Source organism: Scyliorhinus canicula, chromosome 11 (genome assembly GCF_902713615.1).
Source record: "Scyliorhinus canicula chromosome 11, sScyCan1.1, whole genome shotgun sequence".
Classification (NCBI taxonomy): domain Eukaryota; kingdom Metazoa; phylum Chordata; class Chondrichthyes; order Carcharhiniformes; family Scyliorhinidae; genus Scyliorhinus; species Scyliorhinus canicula.
This window is the reverse complement of record NC_052156.1, coordinates 30,134,458-30,149,666: the sequence shown is the minus strand read 5'-3', so window position 1 is coordinate 30,149,666 and position 15,209 is coordinate 30,134,458. Positions and strand designations below refer to the sequence as shown.

Here is a 15,209-nt window from a genome sequence, read left to right as displayed (position 1 = left end):
TTTCTTTCAGAGTAAAACAGGAAAGCTGGGATCAAGCTAAAATAGACAAATGCAATGTAATGGTGACTGAAGGCCTGTTCTTTGGAATGGTGCACACAACTGACGGGCTCAAGCCTCAAAAAGTCACAGCCATCTCAGATTTGCAACCACCAAGAGACCAGAAAGAGTTGAGGAGTTTATTTTGCATGATCCAGATCAGGAGTTCTTTCATGCCTCACATGTCAGAACATACTGCAAACCTAGGTGAGCCAATGAAAGAAGATGTTGAGCACCAATGGTCAGAGTCACATCAGCGAAGTTTAAAAAAACTCAAAGTAGTGGTGTGCAAGAAGCCTAGTGTGCCACACGACAGCAGAAAGAAACCTGCTACTCTCCAAATACAGGCTTCTGCAAAAGGACTGGGAGCAGTCCTGGTAAGAGAGAGAAAACCACTGGCATTCACATCTAAAGTTTTAACCTCAGTGGAGAACAGACATGTCAACATAGAAAGAGAGCTTTTGACAGTCATTATTAGATCTGTATTGTGGTTAGTGTATCTTATGTATCGCCGCACTTTTATACACTACTCGTCAGATTAAGAAACTGAGCTTTGTGCATGAAGTAAATTGTCTTTATTCATTTAGCTTTGCAGATGTCTCTTATCAAAGGTAAATTCTGTCAGTCATGTATAGATGTATTCCACACATATCTGTATTGGAGAAAGGTCAAGGTGGAGAGTGACCTGGCGCAAAGAAAAATAGTTGTGGTGGTTGGAAGTCAATCAGCTCAGCTCCAGGACATCACTGAAGGAGTTCTTCAGATTAGTGTCTTAGGCCCAACCACCTTCAGCTGCTTCATCAGTGACCTGCCTTCCATCATTATTTTTAAATTTAGTGTACCCAATTCATTTTTTCCAATTATGGGGCAATTTAGCGTGGCCAATCCACCTACCCTGCCAGTGGTAGTGGGTTTGGAAGGTGCTGTCAAAGGAACCTTGGTGAGTTGGTGCAGTGCATCTTGTTGATGGTACACAATGTTGATTGTGGGGGATTCAGTGATGGTAATGCCATTGAATGTCAAGGGGCAAGGTTAGATCCTGGAACTCCTTCCCTAACAGGACAGTCAGTGTACCTACACCTCAAGGACTACAGCAGTTCAAGGAGGCAACTCACCACCACCTTCTGAAGGGCGACTAGGGATGGGCAATAAATACTGGCCTAACCAGCGCCGACCTGATCCCGTCAATGAATTTTAAAAAATGATCATTGTCCACGAGACAAACCTACAAGACAAATCAGTGAAGAGTTCCAACAAGGAACTGTAGAGCTTACTCTCGAGGCTTCAGAGTTGATTTCACTCTTTAGGCAGGAAGTGCAATGTTGCTAGCAGATGGCCTATCCTGGTTGTCACCACAGGAGAAACAGGAGATAAATGATCAAGGTACAAAGATCCATTTCTAGTGAAAACAACACCACCAAAACGGAGTCAAATTAGAGGGAATTAAACCAGGAAAGATTAACATTCAGCAAAAACACAGCCAGCAACATGGGCAGTATTGGTCCATCAGAGATAACATCTCTTAAGCCAGATCCAGAATAATCATACCCTAAATGATGCAGGGAGAACTGCTCTAGAATGTACATGGAGGCCACATGGGCATGGAGAATTGTAAGCTCAAAGAAAGATCAGCTGTGTTCTGCACATACATCTACAAAGATACCAAAAGAATGATGTCTACAGGAATGTATGTCAAAAGTACAGAAATATACAGCACAGAGAGGAGATGATACCTCCTGAAGTACCACCCATACCATGGTTTACTGTGGGAACCAATTAATTCACACACAATCAAGAATAGTATTTCATAGTTGCAGACTACAACTCAACATTCCCTTTCCTCTGAAATGTGAAATATTTGAGAGCCACAACAATCACCTCAGCAATACCAGTTTGGTTTGCCGAGGAAAGGATTCCCGAAATAATATATGACAACAGAAACAATTTAACCCAAGAAAATGTAAGGGATTCGCTGAACAGTTTGGGTTTGACATCTTCAGCTCATCACATTCCCTAAGGGGACATGGGTTTATAGAAAGAGACATCCGGACAGTCAGACAATCTACAGGAAATGTTGAGAGGCAACGGGAGACCCAATCCCTGCCCTATTGTCAGTTTCACTGTCATGTGCTGAGTAACAACGTATAAGTCTATCAGTCCACCAACTGTATAGAGAGCTGAAAGAATTACTCTCAATGATGCTCCAGCATTTTAAGTTTAACGCATGATTATCTTGAACTTTATGGGAACCAGATAATGTTGGCAGACTTGTACACCTGAGACTGCTATCTCCACGAAGAAGGATAATGCTAAACAGACAAGCAGATCAGAGATTGCTAATGGTAATAAATTCTTCCTAAAACATGACAGCCAACAAACCAAGATGGACAGGAAGTGACAGAAAACCTCTCGGGTTTTGTCATCAATAATTTAGCAGAAACGTCTGGGTTCCACGACACAGAAACCTTCCGGAATAAATCTCATGCCACTCACGTTTGTGTACAATATGCCAGGTAATCAAATAGCTCTTAGCAAATGGTGCAAAACATTCTATTGCAAATAGAAGGTTACCTGATTCTTTTGTTAGTGTCCTATTTAGCCATAAGCATCGTGCCTCACAGCCTTTCTCATGCAGAATACCATTCCTAAAGTGATATTGGATTACAATAGTAATGACAGCCATTTTTCTACATGCAAACAATGTGCTGTCAAAAGAAAGGTGGGATGGGGGTTTGGGCCTTCCAATTCCCCTCGCCAAGTTCTTTATTTCAACCAGGTCAGTGTTGGTCAGATGCCAAATGCTGCGAATCAGGAAACAAGATAGAAGCAGAGGGCTTTGACATGGGCGGCTGGAGCAGTTTATCTACCTTCCTATTTTTTTTAGTTGCTGAATAATCAGAGAAACAGAGATAAAGAGATATAACACTTCACAACCTCAGGATATCATAAAGTGCTTTCATCAAGTACTTTTGAAGACTGGGAACTGCTGTAAAGTAGCAAGTTCAGCAGCCAAATTGCCCTCTGCAAGCTCCCACAATAAGCAATGTAACAATGATCGATTGATTCAAAATGCTGGTTAATGGATAAACATTGGCTAGGGGCACCTGGGCCAACACCCCGGCTTTTTCAATTGGTGCCATAGAATCTTTTATGTAGAAAAGATGAGAAGGTGGATGGGGCCTCAGTTTATCGCCTTATCCAGTGCCTCTACGTTTTGTGTTCAATTCTATGGAATGGGACTTGAATGCATAGCCTTCTGATACATGGAGGCACACGGAGCCTTGGCTAGCACTTATCTAAACCAAGAATCTCAATCTCCTTCTCATTATAGAGTTCCTTTCACTGAAAATTTGATGATTCAGAATACAGGAAAAATTAGGCAGTTACAGAAGTTCCACGTTGTTCATTAATATTTTTCTACAATAACCATGATGTATCCAACTTTTGTTATTCAATATTTTATTGATAACATATGGTTAAATTATTAAAACTACAATTAAAGGGGTTGAGACAAAAACTCAACAAAATAGTGCACATTTAAAAGATACAAAATCAGGAAAATTTTGGAAATATGAAATAAAAGCAGAAAACATAGAGGACCCCACAAGTTCATCAGTATTAATATAAAATAAAAGATCTGATGCTTCTGGTGATTAGAATTTTCTTTATTTGTCAAAACATAGAATTGTTGATCAAAAATGTAGCAAATATCTTCATATATAACGGGTTCCGGATATTAAAGACAATGACATATATTTTAATGGATTGGTCATGGTCAACTACACGAGATGAATGGAGCCCTGAGCTCGAGTCAGAAGATGTGCAAGTCCTAAACTCTAATGCAATGCAGACCAATGATTGACAATATATATATGGGGGGTTTCCTGCTGCGTTGTGCTTGGCACAACTTCCACTATTCCCAGAGAACAGCGGGAGAGCCGCTAAACGGAGTTCATGCCAGCCGCCAATGGAGCGCGATGCTCCCAGCACCTGATGAAATCTGGTTCACACCCTCAGATTAGCATATTTAGTCTTTAAACTCATTTAAATATGCTCCGCCCGTTCAAAGCTGGAGTCTCACAGATCCCGGGATTCTCCGCCGTCAATGGCGCAACCTGAGGCCAGCGGGAATCTCTACAGGCCTCCGCGAACGGGGAGCAGACCTGATGACCACGCATGGGGCTCGGAGACCATTGGAACCCTTGGGTTGTTGGAGTGCCGTGGGCAGTGCCTGTGTGGCAAGCAGCAGTGCAAAGAGGTGGGGCCTGAGAGGGGCAATGACCATGTAGCGGAGTGTTCATCACTTGGGTGGAGGGGGCTTGTTGCATGAGTAGGGGGAGGGGGGAGGCTTAGGGGGCGGGGTGCACTGCAGGATTGTCTGGAGATCGGGGTGCCCTATAAAAAGGACCCCACCCTCTGATCTCCAAGGAGCCGGTCTTGCCAGCAACTTTAGGACACTATTCCAGAAGAAAATCTAAGTTTGGGAGAATTCAGTGAGAATCCCCCCAAGCCCCAAAGCAATAGCTAAGTGTAGGAGAATTGTGACAAGAATTCGGCGTGGCTCACACCGGATTTCCTTCCTGAAATGACACCAAGGGCGCGATCTTCCCAACAAAGTCCCTGAGCGAGAGCGTTTAGCCACTTGTTTCCCGACTCGCTATGCCGAGAAACACGTGACTATTCAACACAACTCGCTTTGAATAAGGGGTCTGAATGGGGAACACGCTGCCAAGGTTGCGCATACCCCCGTTTCTTTACAATGGCGTCCCAATCTCCGAGGCCCTTAAAATAATCTCTGGCCTCCCCCCCCCCTCTCTTTCTCCCCCCCCCCCCCCACACACACCAGCCCGAATGGGAGGGTCCACTAGAACCTCCCAACACCCACATCGTGAACCCCAGTCCAATCGCGCCAAAAATGCCAGTCTGGCACTCAGGTGGCACTGCCAAGGTGCCATGCTGGCAGAGCCAGGGTACCCAGGTGTCACCAGCACTGCCAGGGCACCACCCTGCCCAAAGGGTGTGCAGCTGGGGGTCTCCGATCTCCTTGGAAACCCCCATGAGTGTCATTCCCGTCCGGTCCCCATTTGTGGGGGCCAGCACCAAACAGCGCTCACCCAAAGTCCACAAGGCGAAGGGATTGAATCCCAAAGCCTCAGGTACCTTGAGAATCTGCACATTAGAATAAAGCTCACTGCCTCACTCTATTGTGGGCGGCATTCATCTTGCACCATCTCACAAGATTGCGTTGAATCTCGTGAGTCATTGTGAGCCGCGTAGATCCCGGGAGCGGGGTTCCCCGGCTTTCAACGGCAGCGAGCTGTCTTTCCGGCGCAGTATGTCTGTAGGATCGTGCCCTTAGTCATTCTTTGGGAAAATTCGACCCATGACACTTTCTTTCATTCATTCTTCTCCTCCCTTGCGGGTTTGAACTCACAACCGTCTGACTCAGAAGCAACAGGAGCCCAAAAATCTCGACTGTTGCTATGGTTGAGATTAGCTAAACACAGTGCAGATCAGGTTAAACTGGTACATTTGGGCCTATACAGTTAGTTATACAGCTTATAAATTCTTTGACTTATTATGGTGCTACTATTAGGCTAGTCTTAATCGAGGCATTTTTGTGATGTCAAAATGATGGGGCGGGGGTACTGGATTACGGGGATAGGGTGGAGGCATGGGCTTAAGTAGGGTGCTCATTCCAGGGCCGGTGCAGATCCAATGGCCCAAATGGCCTCCTTCTGCACTGTAAATTCTTCTGATTGCATTTCTATGATATACATACATAGGAATTACTTACAGAGGTCTGTTCCATACTTCAGTCCAGTTTTTGGCACCCAGCCTTTACTTCGAAAGTAGTGATAGCCCATGTAATTGGCTTTAAATCCAGGCTGAATCAGACTAAATATTTCCCACAATTTGAGAATACTTAGAGGTTCCTGAAATTAAATGAAAAACACCATTAACATTGGGCTGGACAACGGTTATTTCAACCCTTTCTCACAAATGTCACTTTTTACTGTGTGCACATCTTGGGCGAAATTCTCCGACCCCACGCAGGGTCGGAGAATCGGCCGGCGGCGGCGTTATTCCCGCTCCCGCCGGGTTTTTAATTCTCCGAGCGCCCAAAAACCGGCGTTGTGCAAATCCCGCCGGCAGCCTCTGAGAACAGCTGGCGCCGGCAGGATGTCATTGATTTTTATCAGACATTCTCCGTGCCGGATGGGCCAAATTCCCGCCGACGTGGCCAAGGCTCACGTCGGCAAAAAACAGAGTAGCTTTAAAACGGCGTCAACCATTGATGATGGTTGACGCCGTTCAGTTACCATTATTGAGTGCGGGGGGGGGGGGGGGGGGGGGGGGGAAGGAGAGTCCCGGCGTTTGTGGGGTGGTGGTGGGGAGAGACAGTACCGGCGTTTGTGGGGTGGTGGTGGGGAGAGAGTACCGGCGTTTGTGGGATGGTGGTGGGGAGAGAGAGTACCGCCGTTTGTGGGGTGGTGGTGGGGAGAGAGAGTACCGGCGTTTGTGGGTTGGTGGGGAGAGAGAGTACCGGCGTTTGTGGGATGGTGGTGGGGAGAGAGAGTACCGCCGTTTGTGGGGTGGTGGTGGGGAGAGAGAGTACCGGCGTTTGTGGGATGGTGGTGGGGAGAGAGAGTACCGGCGTTTGTGGGGTGGTGGTGGGGGAGAGAGAGTACCGGCGTTTGTGGGGTGGTGGTGGGGAGAGAGAGTACCGGCGTTTGTGGGGTGGTGGTGGGGAGAGAGAGTACCGGCGTTTGTGGGGTGGTTGTGGGGAGAGAGAGTACCGGCGTTTGTGGGGTGGTGGTGGGGAGAGAGAGTACCGGCGTTTGTGGGGTGGTTGTGGGGAGAGAGAGTACCGGCGTTTGTGGGGTGGTGGTGGGGAGAGAGTACCGGCGTTTGTGGGGTGGTGGTGGGAGAGAGAGTCCCGGCGTTTGTTGGGGGGGGGGGGGGGGGGGGGGGGGAGAGATAGGGAGTCCCGGCGTTTGTGTGGGGGATGGGGGGGGGGAGAGAGAGTCCCAGCGTTTGTGTGGGGGGTGGGGGGGGGAGAGAGGGGAAGAGTCCCGGCGTTTGTGTGGGGGGGGAAGAGAGAGAGAGAGAGAGAGAGTCCTGCCGTTTGTGTGGGGGGGGGGGGGGAAGAGTCCCGGCGTTTGTGTGTGGCGGGGGGGAGGGGGACAAGAGAGTCCCGGCGTTTGTGTGTGGGGTGGGGGGGGGAGAGAGAGAGTCCCGGCGTTTGTGGGGTGGTAGTGGGGAGAGAGAGTACCGCCGTTTGTGGGATGGTGGTGGGGAGAGAGAGTACCGGCGTTTGTGGGGTGGTGGTGGGGAGAGAGAGTACCGGCGTTTGTGGGGTGGTGGTGGGGAGAGAGAGTACCGGCGTTTGTGGGGTGGTGGTGGGGAGAGAGAGTACCGGCGTTTGTGGGGTGGTGGTGGGGAGAGAGAGTACCGGCGTTTGTGGGGTGGTGGTGGGGAGAGAGAGTACCGGCGTTTGTGGGGTGGTTGTGGGGAGAGAGAGTACCGGCGTTTGTGGGGTGGTGGTGGGGAGAGAGAGTACCGGCGTTTGTGGGGTGGTTGTGGGGAGAGAGAGTCCCGGCGTTTGTGGGGTGGTTGTGGGGAGAGAGAGTACCGGCGTTTGTGGGGTGGTTGTGGGGAGAGAGAGTCCCGGCGTTTGTGGGGTGGTTGTGGGGAGAGAGAGTACCGGCGTTTGTGGGGTGGTGGTGGGGAGAGAGTACCGGCGTTTGTGGGGTGGTGGTGGGAGAGAGAGTCCCGGCGTTTGTGGGGGGGGGGGGGGGGGGGGAGAGAGATAGGGAGTCCCCGCGTTTGTGTGGGGGATGGTGGGGGGGGGAGAGAGAGTCCCGGCGTTTGTGTGGGGGGTGGGGGGGGAGAGAGGGGAAGAGTCCCGGCGTTTGTGTGGGGGGGGAAGAGAGAGAGAGAGAGAGAGAGAGTCCTGCCGTTTGTGTGGGGGGGGGGGGGGGGGGGGGGGGGGGAAGAGTCCCGGCGTTTGTGTGTGGCGGGGGGGGAGGGGGACAAGAGAGTCCCGGCGTTTGTGTGTGGGGTGGGGGGAGAGAGAGAGTCCCGGCATTTGTGGGGTGGTAGTGGGGAGAGAGAGTACCGCCGTTTGTGTGTGGGGTGGTGGTGGGGAGAGTGTACCGGCGTTTGTGGGGTGGGGGTGGGTGGAGGTAGGGGTGGGGGTAGGGGTAGGGGTGGGTGTTAGGGGTGTGGGGGGGGTAGGGATAGGGGGTTGGGGTAGGGGCAGTGGCGTGCAGAGGGGGGGGGGGGGCGACGGTGCGTTGGTCCCGGGTTTCCATTGGATGGGGGCATCAGCAGATCTTCCTCAAGGCTCCCCTTCCTCCCAGCTGCCTTGTCTTTGTTTGAGAGAGAGAGAGGGAGATTGTGGGGGCAGACAGAGAGAGAGAGACAGAGAGAGGGAGTCCCGTCCGTCCTCTGGCTGAGAGCAGGACTTTGGTGAGTATATTGCAATCTGCCTAAACCCAGGAATATTGCCTGGTTAGAATGCAGAGGGAAATGCTGGGATCCCAGGGTGGGAGATGTGTCTGGATTTGTCTATTTAAGCTTCAGCCTCTGCGATTTCAGGTCAGTTTCACAACAGGAAAAACGCGCGGAGAGAGAGGGAAAAACTTTTGGCAAAGTTTCTGGGTTCTGCCTTTATAATTCACAGCGCAGAAAGGGTTCTGCGCTGTGAATTATCAAGGCACCTTTTCTAATGCTGGGGAGAAATAACCTTTTGAAGAGTCTGAGGAAATAAGCAGGAATTTGGATTAATTCTGCCTCCCCACCCCCTGGGCCTCTTTCTCCTCCTTTCTCCTCCCTCCCCCTTTCTCCTCCCTCCCCCTTTCTCCTCCCTCCCCCTTTCTCTTCATCCTGTCCTTTGTTCCAGAGCTATTTGATCCCCCTGTGCACTGGCACAGATTTACAGTGCGGTTTAGGTTCTGCGTTTACCCCAGGTGTGGGGGCGGGGAAAAGAGGGAGGGTTCGTCATTCCTCAGCGGCACTGCATTGAACCATCCCCACCCCCCTCCCAAATCATCCTCCATCTAACCTCATTCATCCCTCTTTTCCCCGCACCCACACCTGGGGTAAACACAGAACCTAAACCGCACTGTAAATCTGTGCCAGTGCACAGGGGGATCAAGTAGCTCTGGAACAAAGGACAGGATGAACAGAATGTGAGAGAGAGAGGAGAAAGAGGGAGGGAGGAGAAAGGTGGAGGGAGGAGAAAGGTGGAGGGAGGAGAAAGGTGGAGGGAGGAGAAAGGTGGAGGGAGGAGAAAGGTGGAGGGAGGAGAAAGGGGGAGGGAGGAGAAAGGGGGAGGGAGGAGAAAGGGGGAGGGAGGAGAAAGGGGGAGGGAGGAGAAAGGGGGAGGGAGGAGAAAGGGGGAGGGAGGAGAAAGGGGGAGGAAGGAGAAAGGGGGAGGAAGGAGAAAGGGGGAGGGAGGAGAAAGGGGGAGGGAGGAGAAAGGGGGAGGGAGGAGAAAGGGGGAGAAAGGAGGAGAAAGGGGGAGAAAGGAGGAGAAAGGGGGAGAAAGGAGGAGAAAGGGGGAGAAAGGAGGAGAAAGGGGGAGAAAGGGGGAGAAAGGAGGAGAAAGGGGGAGAAAGGAGGAGAAAGGGGGAGAAAGGAGGAGAAAGGGGGAGAAAGGAGGAGAAAGGGGGAGAAAGGGAGAGAAAGGAGGAGAAAGGGGGAGAAAGGGGGAGAAAGGGAGAGAAAGGGGAGAGAAAGGGAGAGAAAGGGGGAGAAAGGGGGAGAAAGGGGGAGAAAGGGGGAGAAAGGGAGAGAAAGGGAGAGAAAGGGAGAGAAAGGAGGAGAAAGGGGGAGAAAGGAGGAGAAAGGGGGAGAAAGGAGGAGAAAGGAGGAGAAAGGGGGAGAAAGAGGCCCAGGGGGTGGGGAGGCAGAATTAATCCAAATTCCTGCTTATTTCCTCAGACTCTTCAAAAGGTTGTTTGTCCCCAGGATTAGAAAAGGTGCCTTGATAATTCACAGCGCAGAACCCTTTCTGCGCTGTGAATTATAAAGGCAGAACCCAGAAACTTTGCCAAAAGTTTTTCCCTCTCTCTACGCGCGTTTTTCCTGTTGTTGTGAAACTGACCTGAAATCGCAGAGGCTGAAGCAGAAATAGACAAATCCAGACACATCTCCCACCCCGGGATCCCAGCATTTCCCTCTGCATTCTAACCAGGCAATATTCCTGGGTTTAGGCAGATTGCAATATACTCACCAAAGCCCTGCTCTCAGCCAGAGGACGGACGGGACTCCCTCTCTCTGTCTCTCTCTCTCTGTCTGTCTGTCCCCACAATCTCCCTCTCTCTCTCTCTCTCTCAAACAAAGACAAGGCAGCTGGGAGGAAGGGGAGCCTTGAGGAAGATCTGCTGATGCCCCCTTCCAATGGATGCCCGGGGCCAACGCACCATCGCCCCCCACCTCTGCACGCCGCTGCCCCCTACCCCAATCCCCTACCCCCCCACCCCTACCCTCTCCTACCCCCCCACCCCTACCCACAGCCCTACCCCCCCACACACCCCCACCCCCCTACTCACCCCCCAACCCCTACCCCCCACCCACCACACAAGACGGGGAATCTCTCCACCCCCCCCCACACACACAACGCCGGGTCTCTCTCTCCCCCCCCCACCCCAAATGCCGGGGACTCTCTCTCCCCCCCCCAAACGCCGGGGACTCTCTCCTCTCTCCCCCCCCCCCCCAAACGCCGGGACTCCTCTCTCTCTTCCCCCCCCCCCCAAACGCCGGGTCTCTCTCTCTCTCTCCCCCCCCCCCCCCCCAAACGCCGGGACTCTCTCCCCCCCCCCCCCAAACGCCGGGACTCTCTCTCTCCCCCCCCCCAAACGCCGGGACTCTCTCTCTCCCCCCACCCCCCAAACGCCGGGACTCTCTCTCTCCCCCACCCCCAACGCCGGGACTCTCTCTCTCTCTTGCCCCCCCAAACGCCGGGTCTCCCTCTCTTTCTCTCTCCCCCCCGCCCCCAAACGCCGGGACTCTCTCTCCCCCCCCCCACACCCCCCCCAAACGCCGGGACTCTCTCTCTCCACCCCCCCCAAACGCCGGGTCTCTCTCTCCCCCCCCCCCCCCAAACGCCGGGTCTCTCTCTCCCCACCACACAAACGCCGGGACTCGCCACTTCCGCAGCGGGTGAAACTGACGCGTATCGCGTCAGTCCGCTGCTGGCTCTTTCGGGAATGGAGATTAACGGCTTAAAAGAAGGCCCCGACGCCGGAGTCATCCGCACCGCTTTCGCCCGCCGGAAATGGGCGTCACGTCGGTCCGCAGAGAATTTCGCCCATATATGGCAGATAGATCTTGAACTTCACTGCTAAACTCACTATCACAGAAAAAGCAGGTATATGAAAGTGAGCTGAATTTGTCCATCTCTCGTTCTATTTAGTTATATTACTAGTCAACAGAAACAACAATCAAAATCCATAAGAACTGTAACTTTTATCAGGAAGTCATTTTAGAGTCCTTTATTTATGGCAGAATAAAAGAGACTAATCAGCCCATCGAGCCACTACTAGCTCCCAGGGAACAATCCAGTAAGTCCCATTCCACCGCTCTACCCCCATGTTTTTTTTCCTTCAAGTGCTCATCCAAGTTCCCTTTGATGTACAAGTGCATGTTAATGTATATTAACCATGCCAGGCTCATGCACATTTGAAACAAATAAGAAAATAAACTACAGGATTGCCTTACAGTTTTATCCAAACTGAGCATTCTGGATAATATTTCCACCACTAAACTCTCAACATCAACATTATCAAATTTAATCTCTGCATTTTTTGTGGACAGATTAATCCAGATGGTATACTTTCAAAGATGTTGGTGGTTCAATCATTGTTCCCATTGGTTTCAAATTCAAAAATCAGCTAGTATTTTCCAGGCACAAAGTGTTCAAAACAATCACCCGAGGCTGAATTTACAAGTGGAGGACGGACAAGTTGGTACAATAGATGGAGGAAGATTCTCAATCTTAACCCAGGAGCGTGAAGGCCAATTGTATTGTTCCTATCACCACTTCAGCGGAAGTCAGTTAATTCAGTGCAGGGTGTAGATTCAATCTGAGATATTCTTGGTCTGTACAGCTCAAATGGGATAACTTGCTGAACAAATGGGAGAACATGTGTCAATTTTATCATTTTTTATTCAACAGGAAGCATAAAACTTACCTCATTGTCATAAATGGTTAAACATCCCAAGGCGTAGACAAGGAAAAAGGCCTGAAACAGTACAGAGCTGGGAATTAATTTAAATGCATCTACTGCATGTAAACATTTTGCAGCTGTAGATTTCGCAATCTATCAGGAAGAAGGATACAGCAAACATAATTGTGTTAATTAAATAAAGCTGTTGAACTGTTTTTTATGATTAAAATGTTTATAACCATACTGAGAAAAGTGAATTAAACATGGCATCATGAAGCAGTCCTGCTCAGTACTATTGGGCGGCTAACGTCGCGATGGTACTAAGTGGGTAATGGATGGGGAGGGGGCAGCATGGAAACGGCTGGAGATGACGTCCTGTGAAGGCACGGGCCTGAAGGCACTGGTAACGGCGCCGTTGCCGCTCCCTCCAACGAGGTACACTACGAGCCCGGTGGTGGCGTCTACCCTCAAAATTTGGGGGCAGTGGAGGCGACACAGGGGGGAAGTGGGGGGCTCGGTGGAGGCCCCAGCTGTGGGGGAACCACCGGTTTGTCCCAGGGAACATTGATGGCGGGTTCCTGGGGTGGCACAGGGCGGGCATTAGGAAGTTGGGAGACCTGTTCATTGACGGGAGGTTTGCGAGCCTGGGTGAACTGGAGGAGAAGTTTGAGCACCCCCCCGGGGAATATATTCAGGTACCTTCAGGTCAAGGCGTTTGCTAGGCGGCAGGTGGAGGGGTTCCCTTCGCTGCCCCCGCGGGGGGTAAGGGATAGGGTGCTTTCGGGGGTGTGGGTCGGGGATGGGAAGGTGTCTGACATCTACCAGATGATGCAGGAGGTGGAGGAGGCGTCGGTAGAGGAGCTGAAGGCTAAGTGGGAAGTGGAGCTGGGGGAGCAGATTGAGGAGGGGACATGGGCGGACGCCCTGGAGAGGGTGAACTCCTCCTCTTCATGTGCGAGGCTTAGCCTCATCCAGTTCAAGGTACTGCACAGGGCTCATATGTCCGGGTCGAGGATGAGCAGGTTTTTTGGGGGTGAGGACAGGTGCAGGAGGTGTTCGGGGAGCCCAGCGAACCATGCCCATATGTTTTGGGCATGGCCGGCACTGGGGGAATTCTGGCACGGGGTGGCGAGGACGGTATCGAGGGTGGTAGGGTCCAGGGTCAAGCCAGGCTGGGGACTCGCGATATTTGGGGTTCGGGTGGAGCCGGGAGTGCAGGAGGCGAAAGAGGCCGATGTTTTGGCCTTTGCGTCCCTTGTAGCCCGGCGGAGGATCTTGCTGCAGTGGAAAGATGCGAGACCTCCGAGCGTGGAGGCCTGGATTAATGACATGGCGGGATTCATTAAGCTGGAGAAGGTCAAATTCGCCCTGAGGGGGTCGGTACAAGGGTTCTTTAGGAGGTGGCAGCCTTTCCTCGACTTTCTGGCTCAACGATAAGGAACTAGGTCAGCAGCAGCAGCAACCGGGGGGGGGGGGGGGGGGCTCAGGGGGGTATTGTTTAAGTTAATTTGCTTATTGTTAATTTATTTTGTTGTTTATTGGGTTTGGGGGGGGGGGTGGGGGTTTGTTACATGCGTTGTTACGGGTGCCGGGGGGTATTTATTATTGCTATTATTATTATTGTTCTGTTGATATATATTTTTCAAAAAATTCCAATAAAAATGATTTTTTTAAAAAAGGAGTCCTGCTCAGTATAAAGAATAATGAGAGTAATAACTATTTGATGATGGTCTGGTTTAGCTCAGTTGGCTGGACAGCTGGTTTGTGATGCAGAACAAGGCCAACAGCGTAGGTTCAATTCCTGCACCGGCTGGGGTTAAAGATTCACGAAGGCCCCGCCTTCTCAACCTTTCTCCACGCCTGAGGTGTGGTGATCCTTAGATTAAATCACCTCCAGTCAGCTCTTCCCCTCAAAAAGGGGAAAGCAACCCATGGTCCCCAGGGACTATGGCGACTTTACATTATGTAGAATCATTCAAAATGCCACACTTAAAAGCTGCTCCTTGTGTAGTATCAAGGAAGCATTAATTTTATTTGTTTGATTAGTGTGGCCGTTCAATACTCATTCTGTAACTTATTGTGAATTCAGCAACAAGCATCTTTTCCTTTTCTAATTATATGGCGGTACTATCACCAGACGCTTAACTTAAATTACTACCTAACAATTAATTTACACTCTCATACCTCTTCCAAACTTAGCTGAAGATATTCAAATACTTTGAAAGGGTTCCTCTTGCAGACTAATTTCTCGGTTACTTCAAGCTGAAAGAAACAATTTGTTAGCTCAGCCCAGTTCATTTTTCAAATCAAAATACTTTTTAAATTACTTTATATATCATATAATATTCCACTGCACCTCAATGCCAATCTGCACACTAATAACTGTGCAATTTACGGTGGTACTATGAAACTGCAGGGTCCTTTAGTCAAACTGTAGCCCTCAATCAAAATTCTTGACCTTGGAGTTAACATAACCCAGGAGGAGCTTTCTTTTATTCTGCTATATTTATCTGATGTGACTTTCCACCCATTACATTAGTATGGAAAATCCGAAAAATCCAGTGAATTTACTGCTGCTCGGTACAGATCAGCCAGGATCTGGCTCAACGAGGGAACATCTCAAGGGGCTGACTGGCCTACTCCTGTCTTTATGAATGTAAAATCTGTCCAGGGTCCAGTAGAACTGGAAGTTTCATAACAATCTCCAGAGTAGGACTTACAACACGGTGGCACAATGGTTAGCACTGCTACCTCACAACGGTTCTGGCCTTGGGCGATTGTCTGTGTGGAGTTTGCACATTCTCCCTGTGTCTGGGTGGGTTTCCTCCGAGTGTTCCGGTTTCTTCTCACAGTCCAAAGATGTGCAGGTTAGCTGGAATGGCCATGATCAATGCGCACGGTGACAGGGATAGGGTAGTGGAGTGGGCCTAGGTAGGGTGCTTTTTTCCAAAAGGTCAGCACAGACTTGATGGGCCGAATTACCTCGTTCTGCAC

At 50.6% G+C, this 15,209-nt stretch overlaps 1 protein-coding gene across 5 annotated transcripts in view; it reads right to left on the bottom strand.

Annotated features, from left to right (window-relative positions):
• Window positions 1-15,209, bottom strand: part of tsen2 (TSEN2 tRNA splicing endonuclease subunit) — a 38,281-nt gene that overhangs the window by 3,985 nt on the left and 19,087 nt on the right. For all 5 annotated transcript variants that reach the window (XM_038812674.1, XM_038812673.1, XM_038812671.1 and 2 more), the window contains exons 6-8: window positions 14,400-14,477; window positions 12,240-12,290; window positions 5,834-5,972 (exon numbers count right to left, since the gene is read on the bottom strand). In XM_038812674.1, coding sequence (XP_038668602.1) covers window positions 5,834-5,972; window positions 12,240-12,290; window positions 14,400-14,477 — 268 coding nt within the window. The remainder of the gene's footprint in view (window positions 1-5,833; window positions 5,973-12,239; window positions 12,291-14,399; window positions 14,478-15,209) is intronic.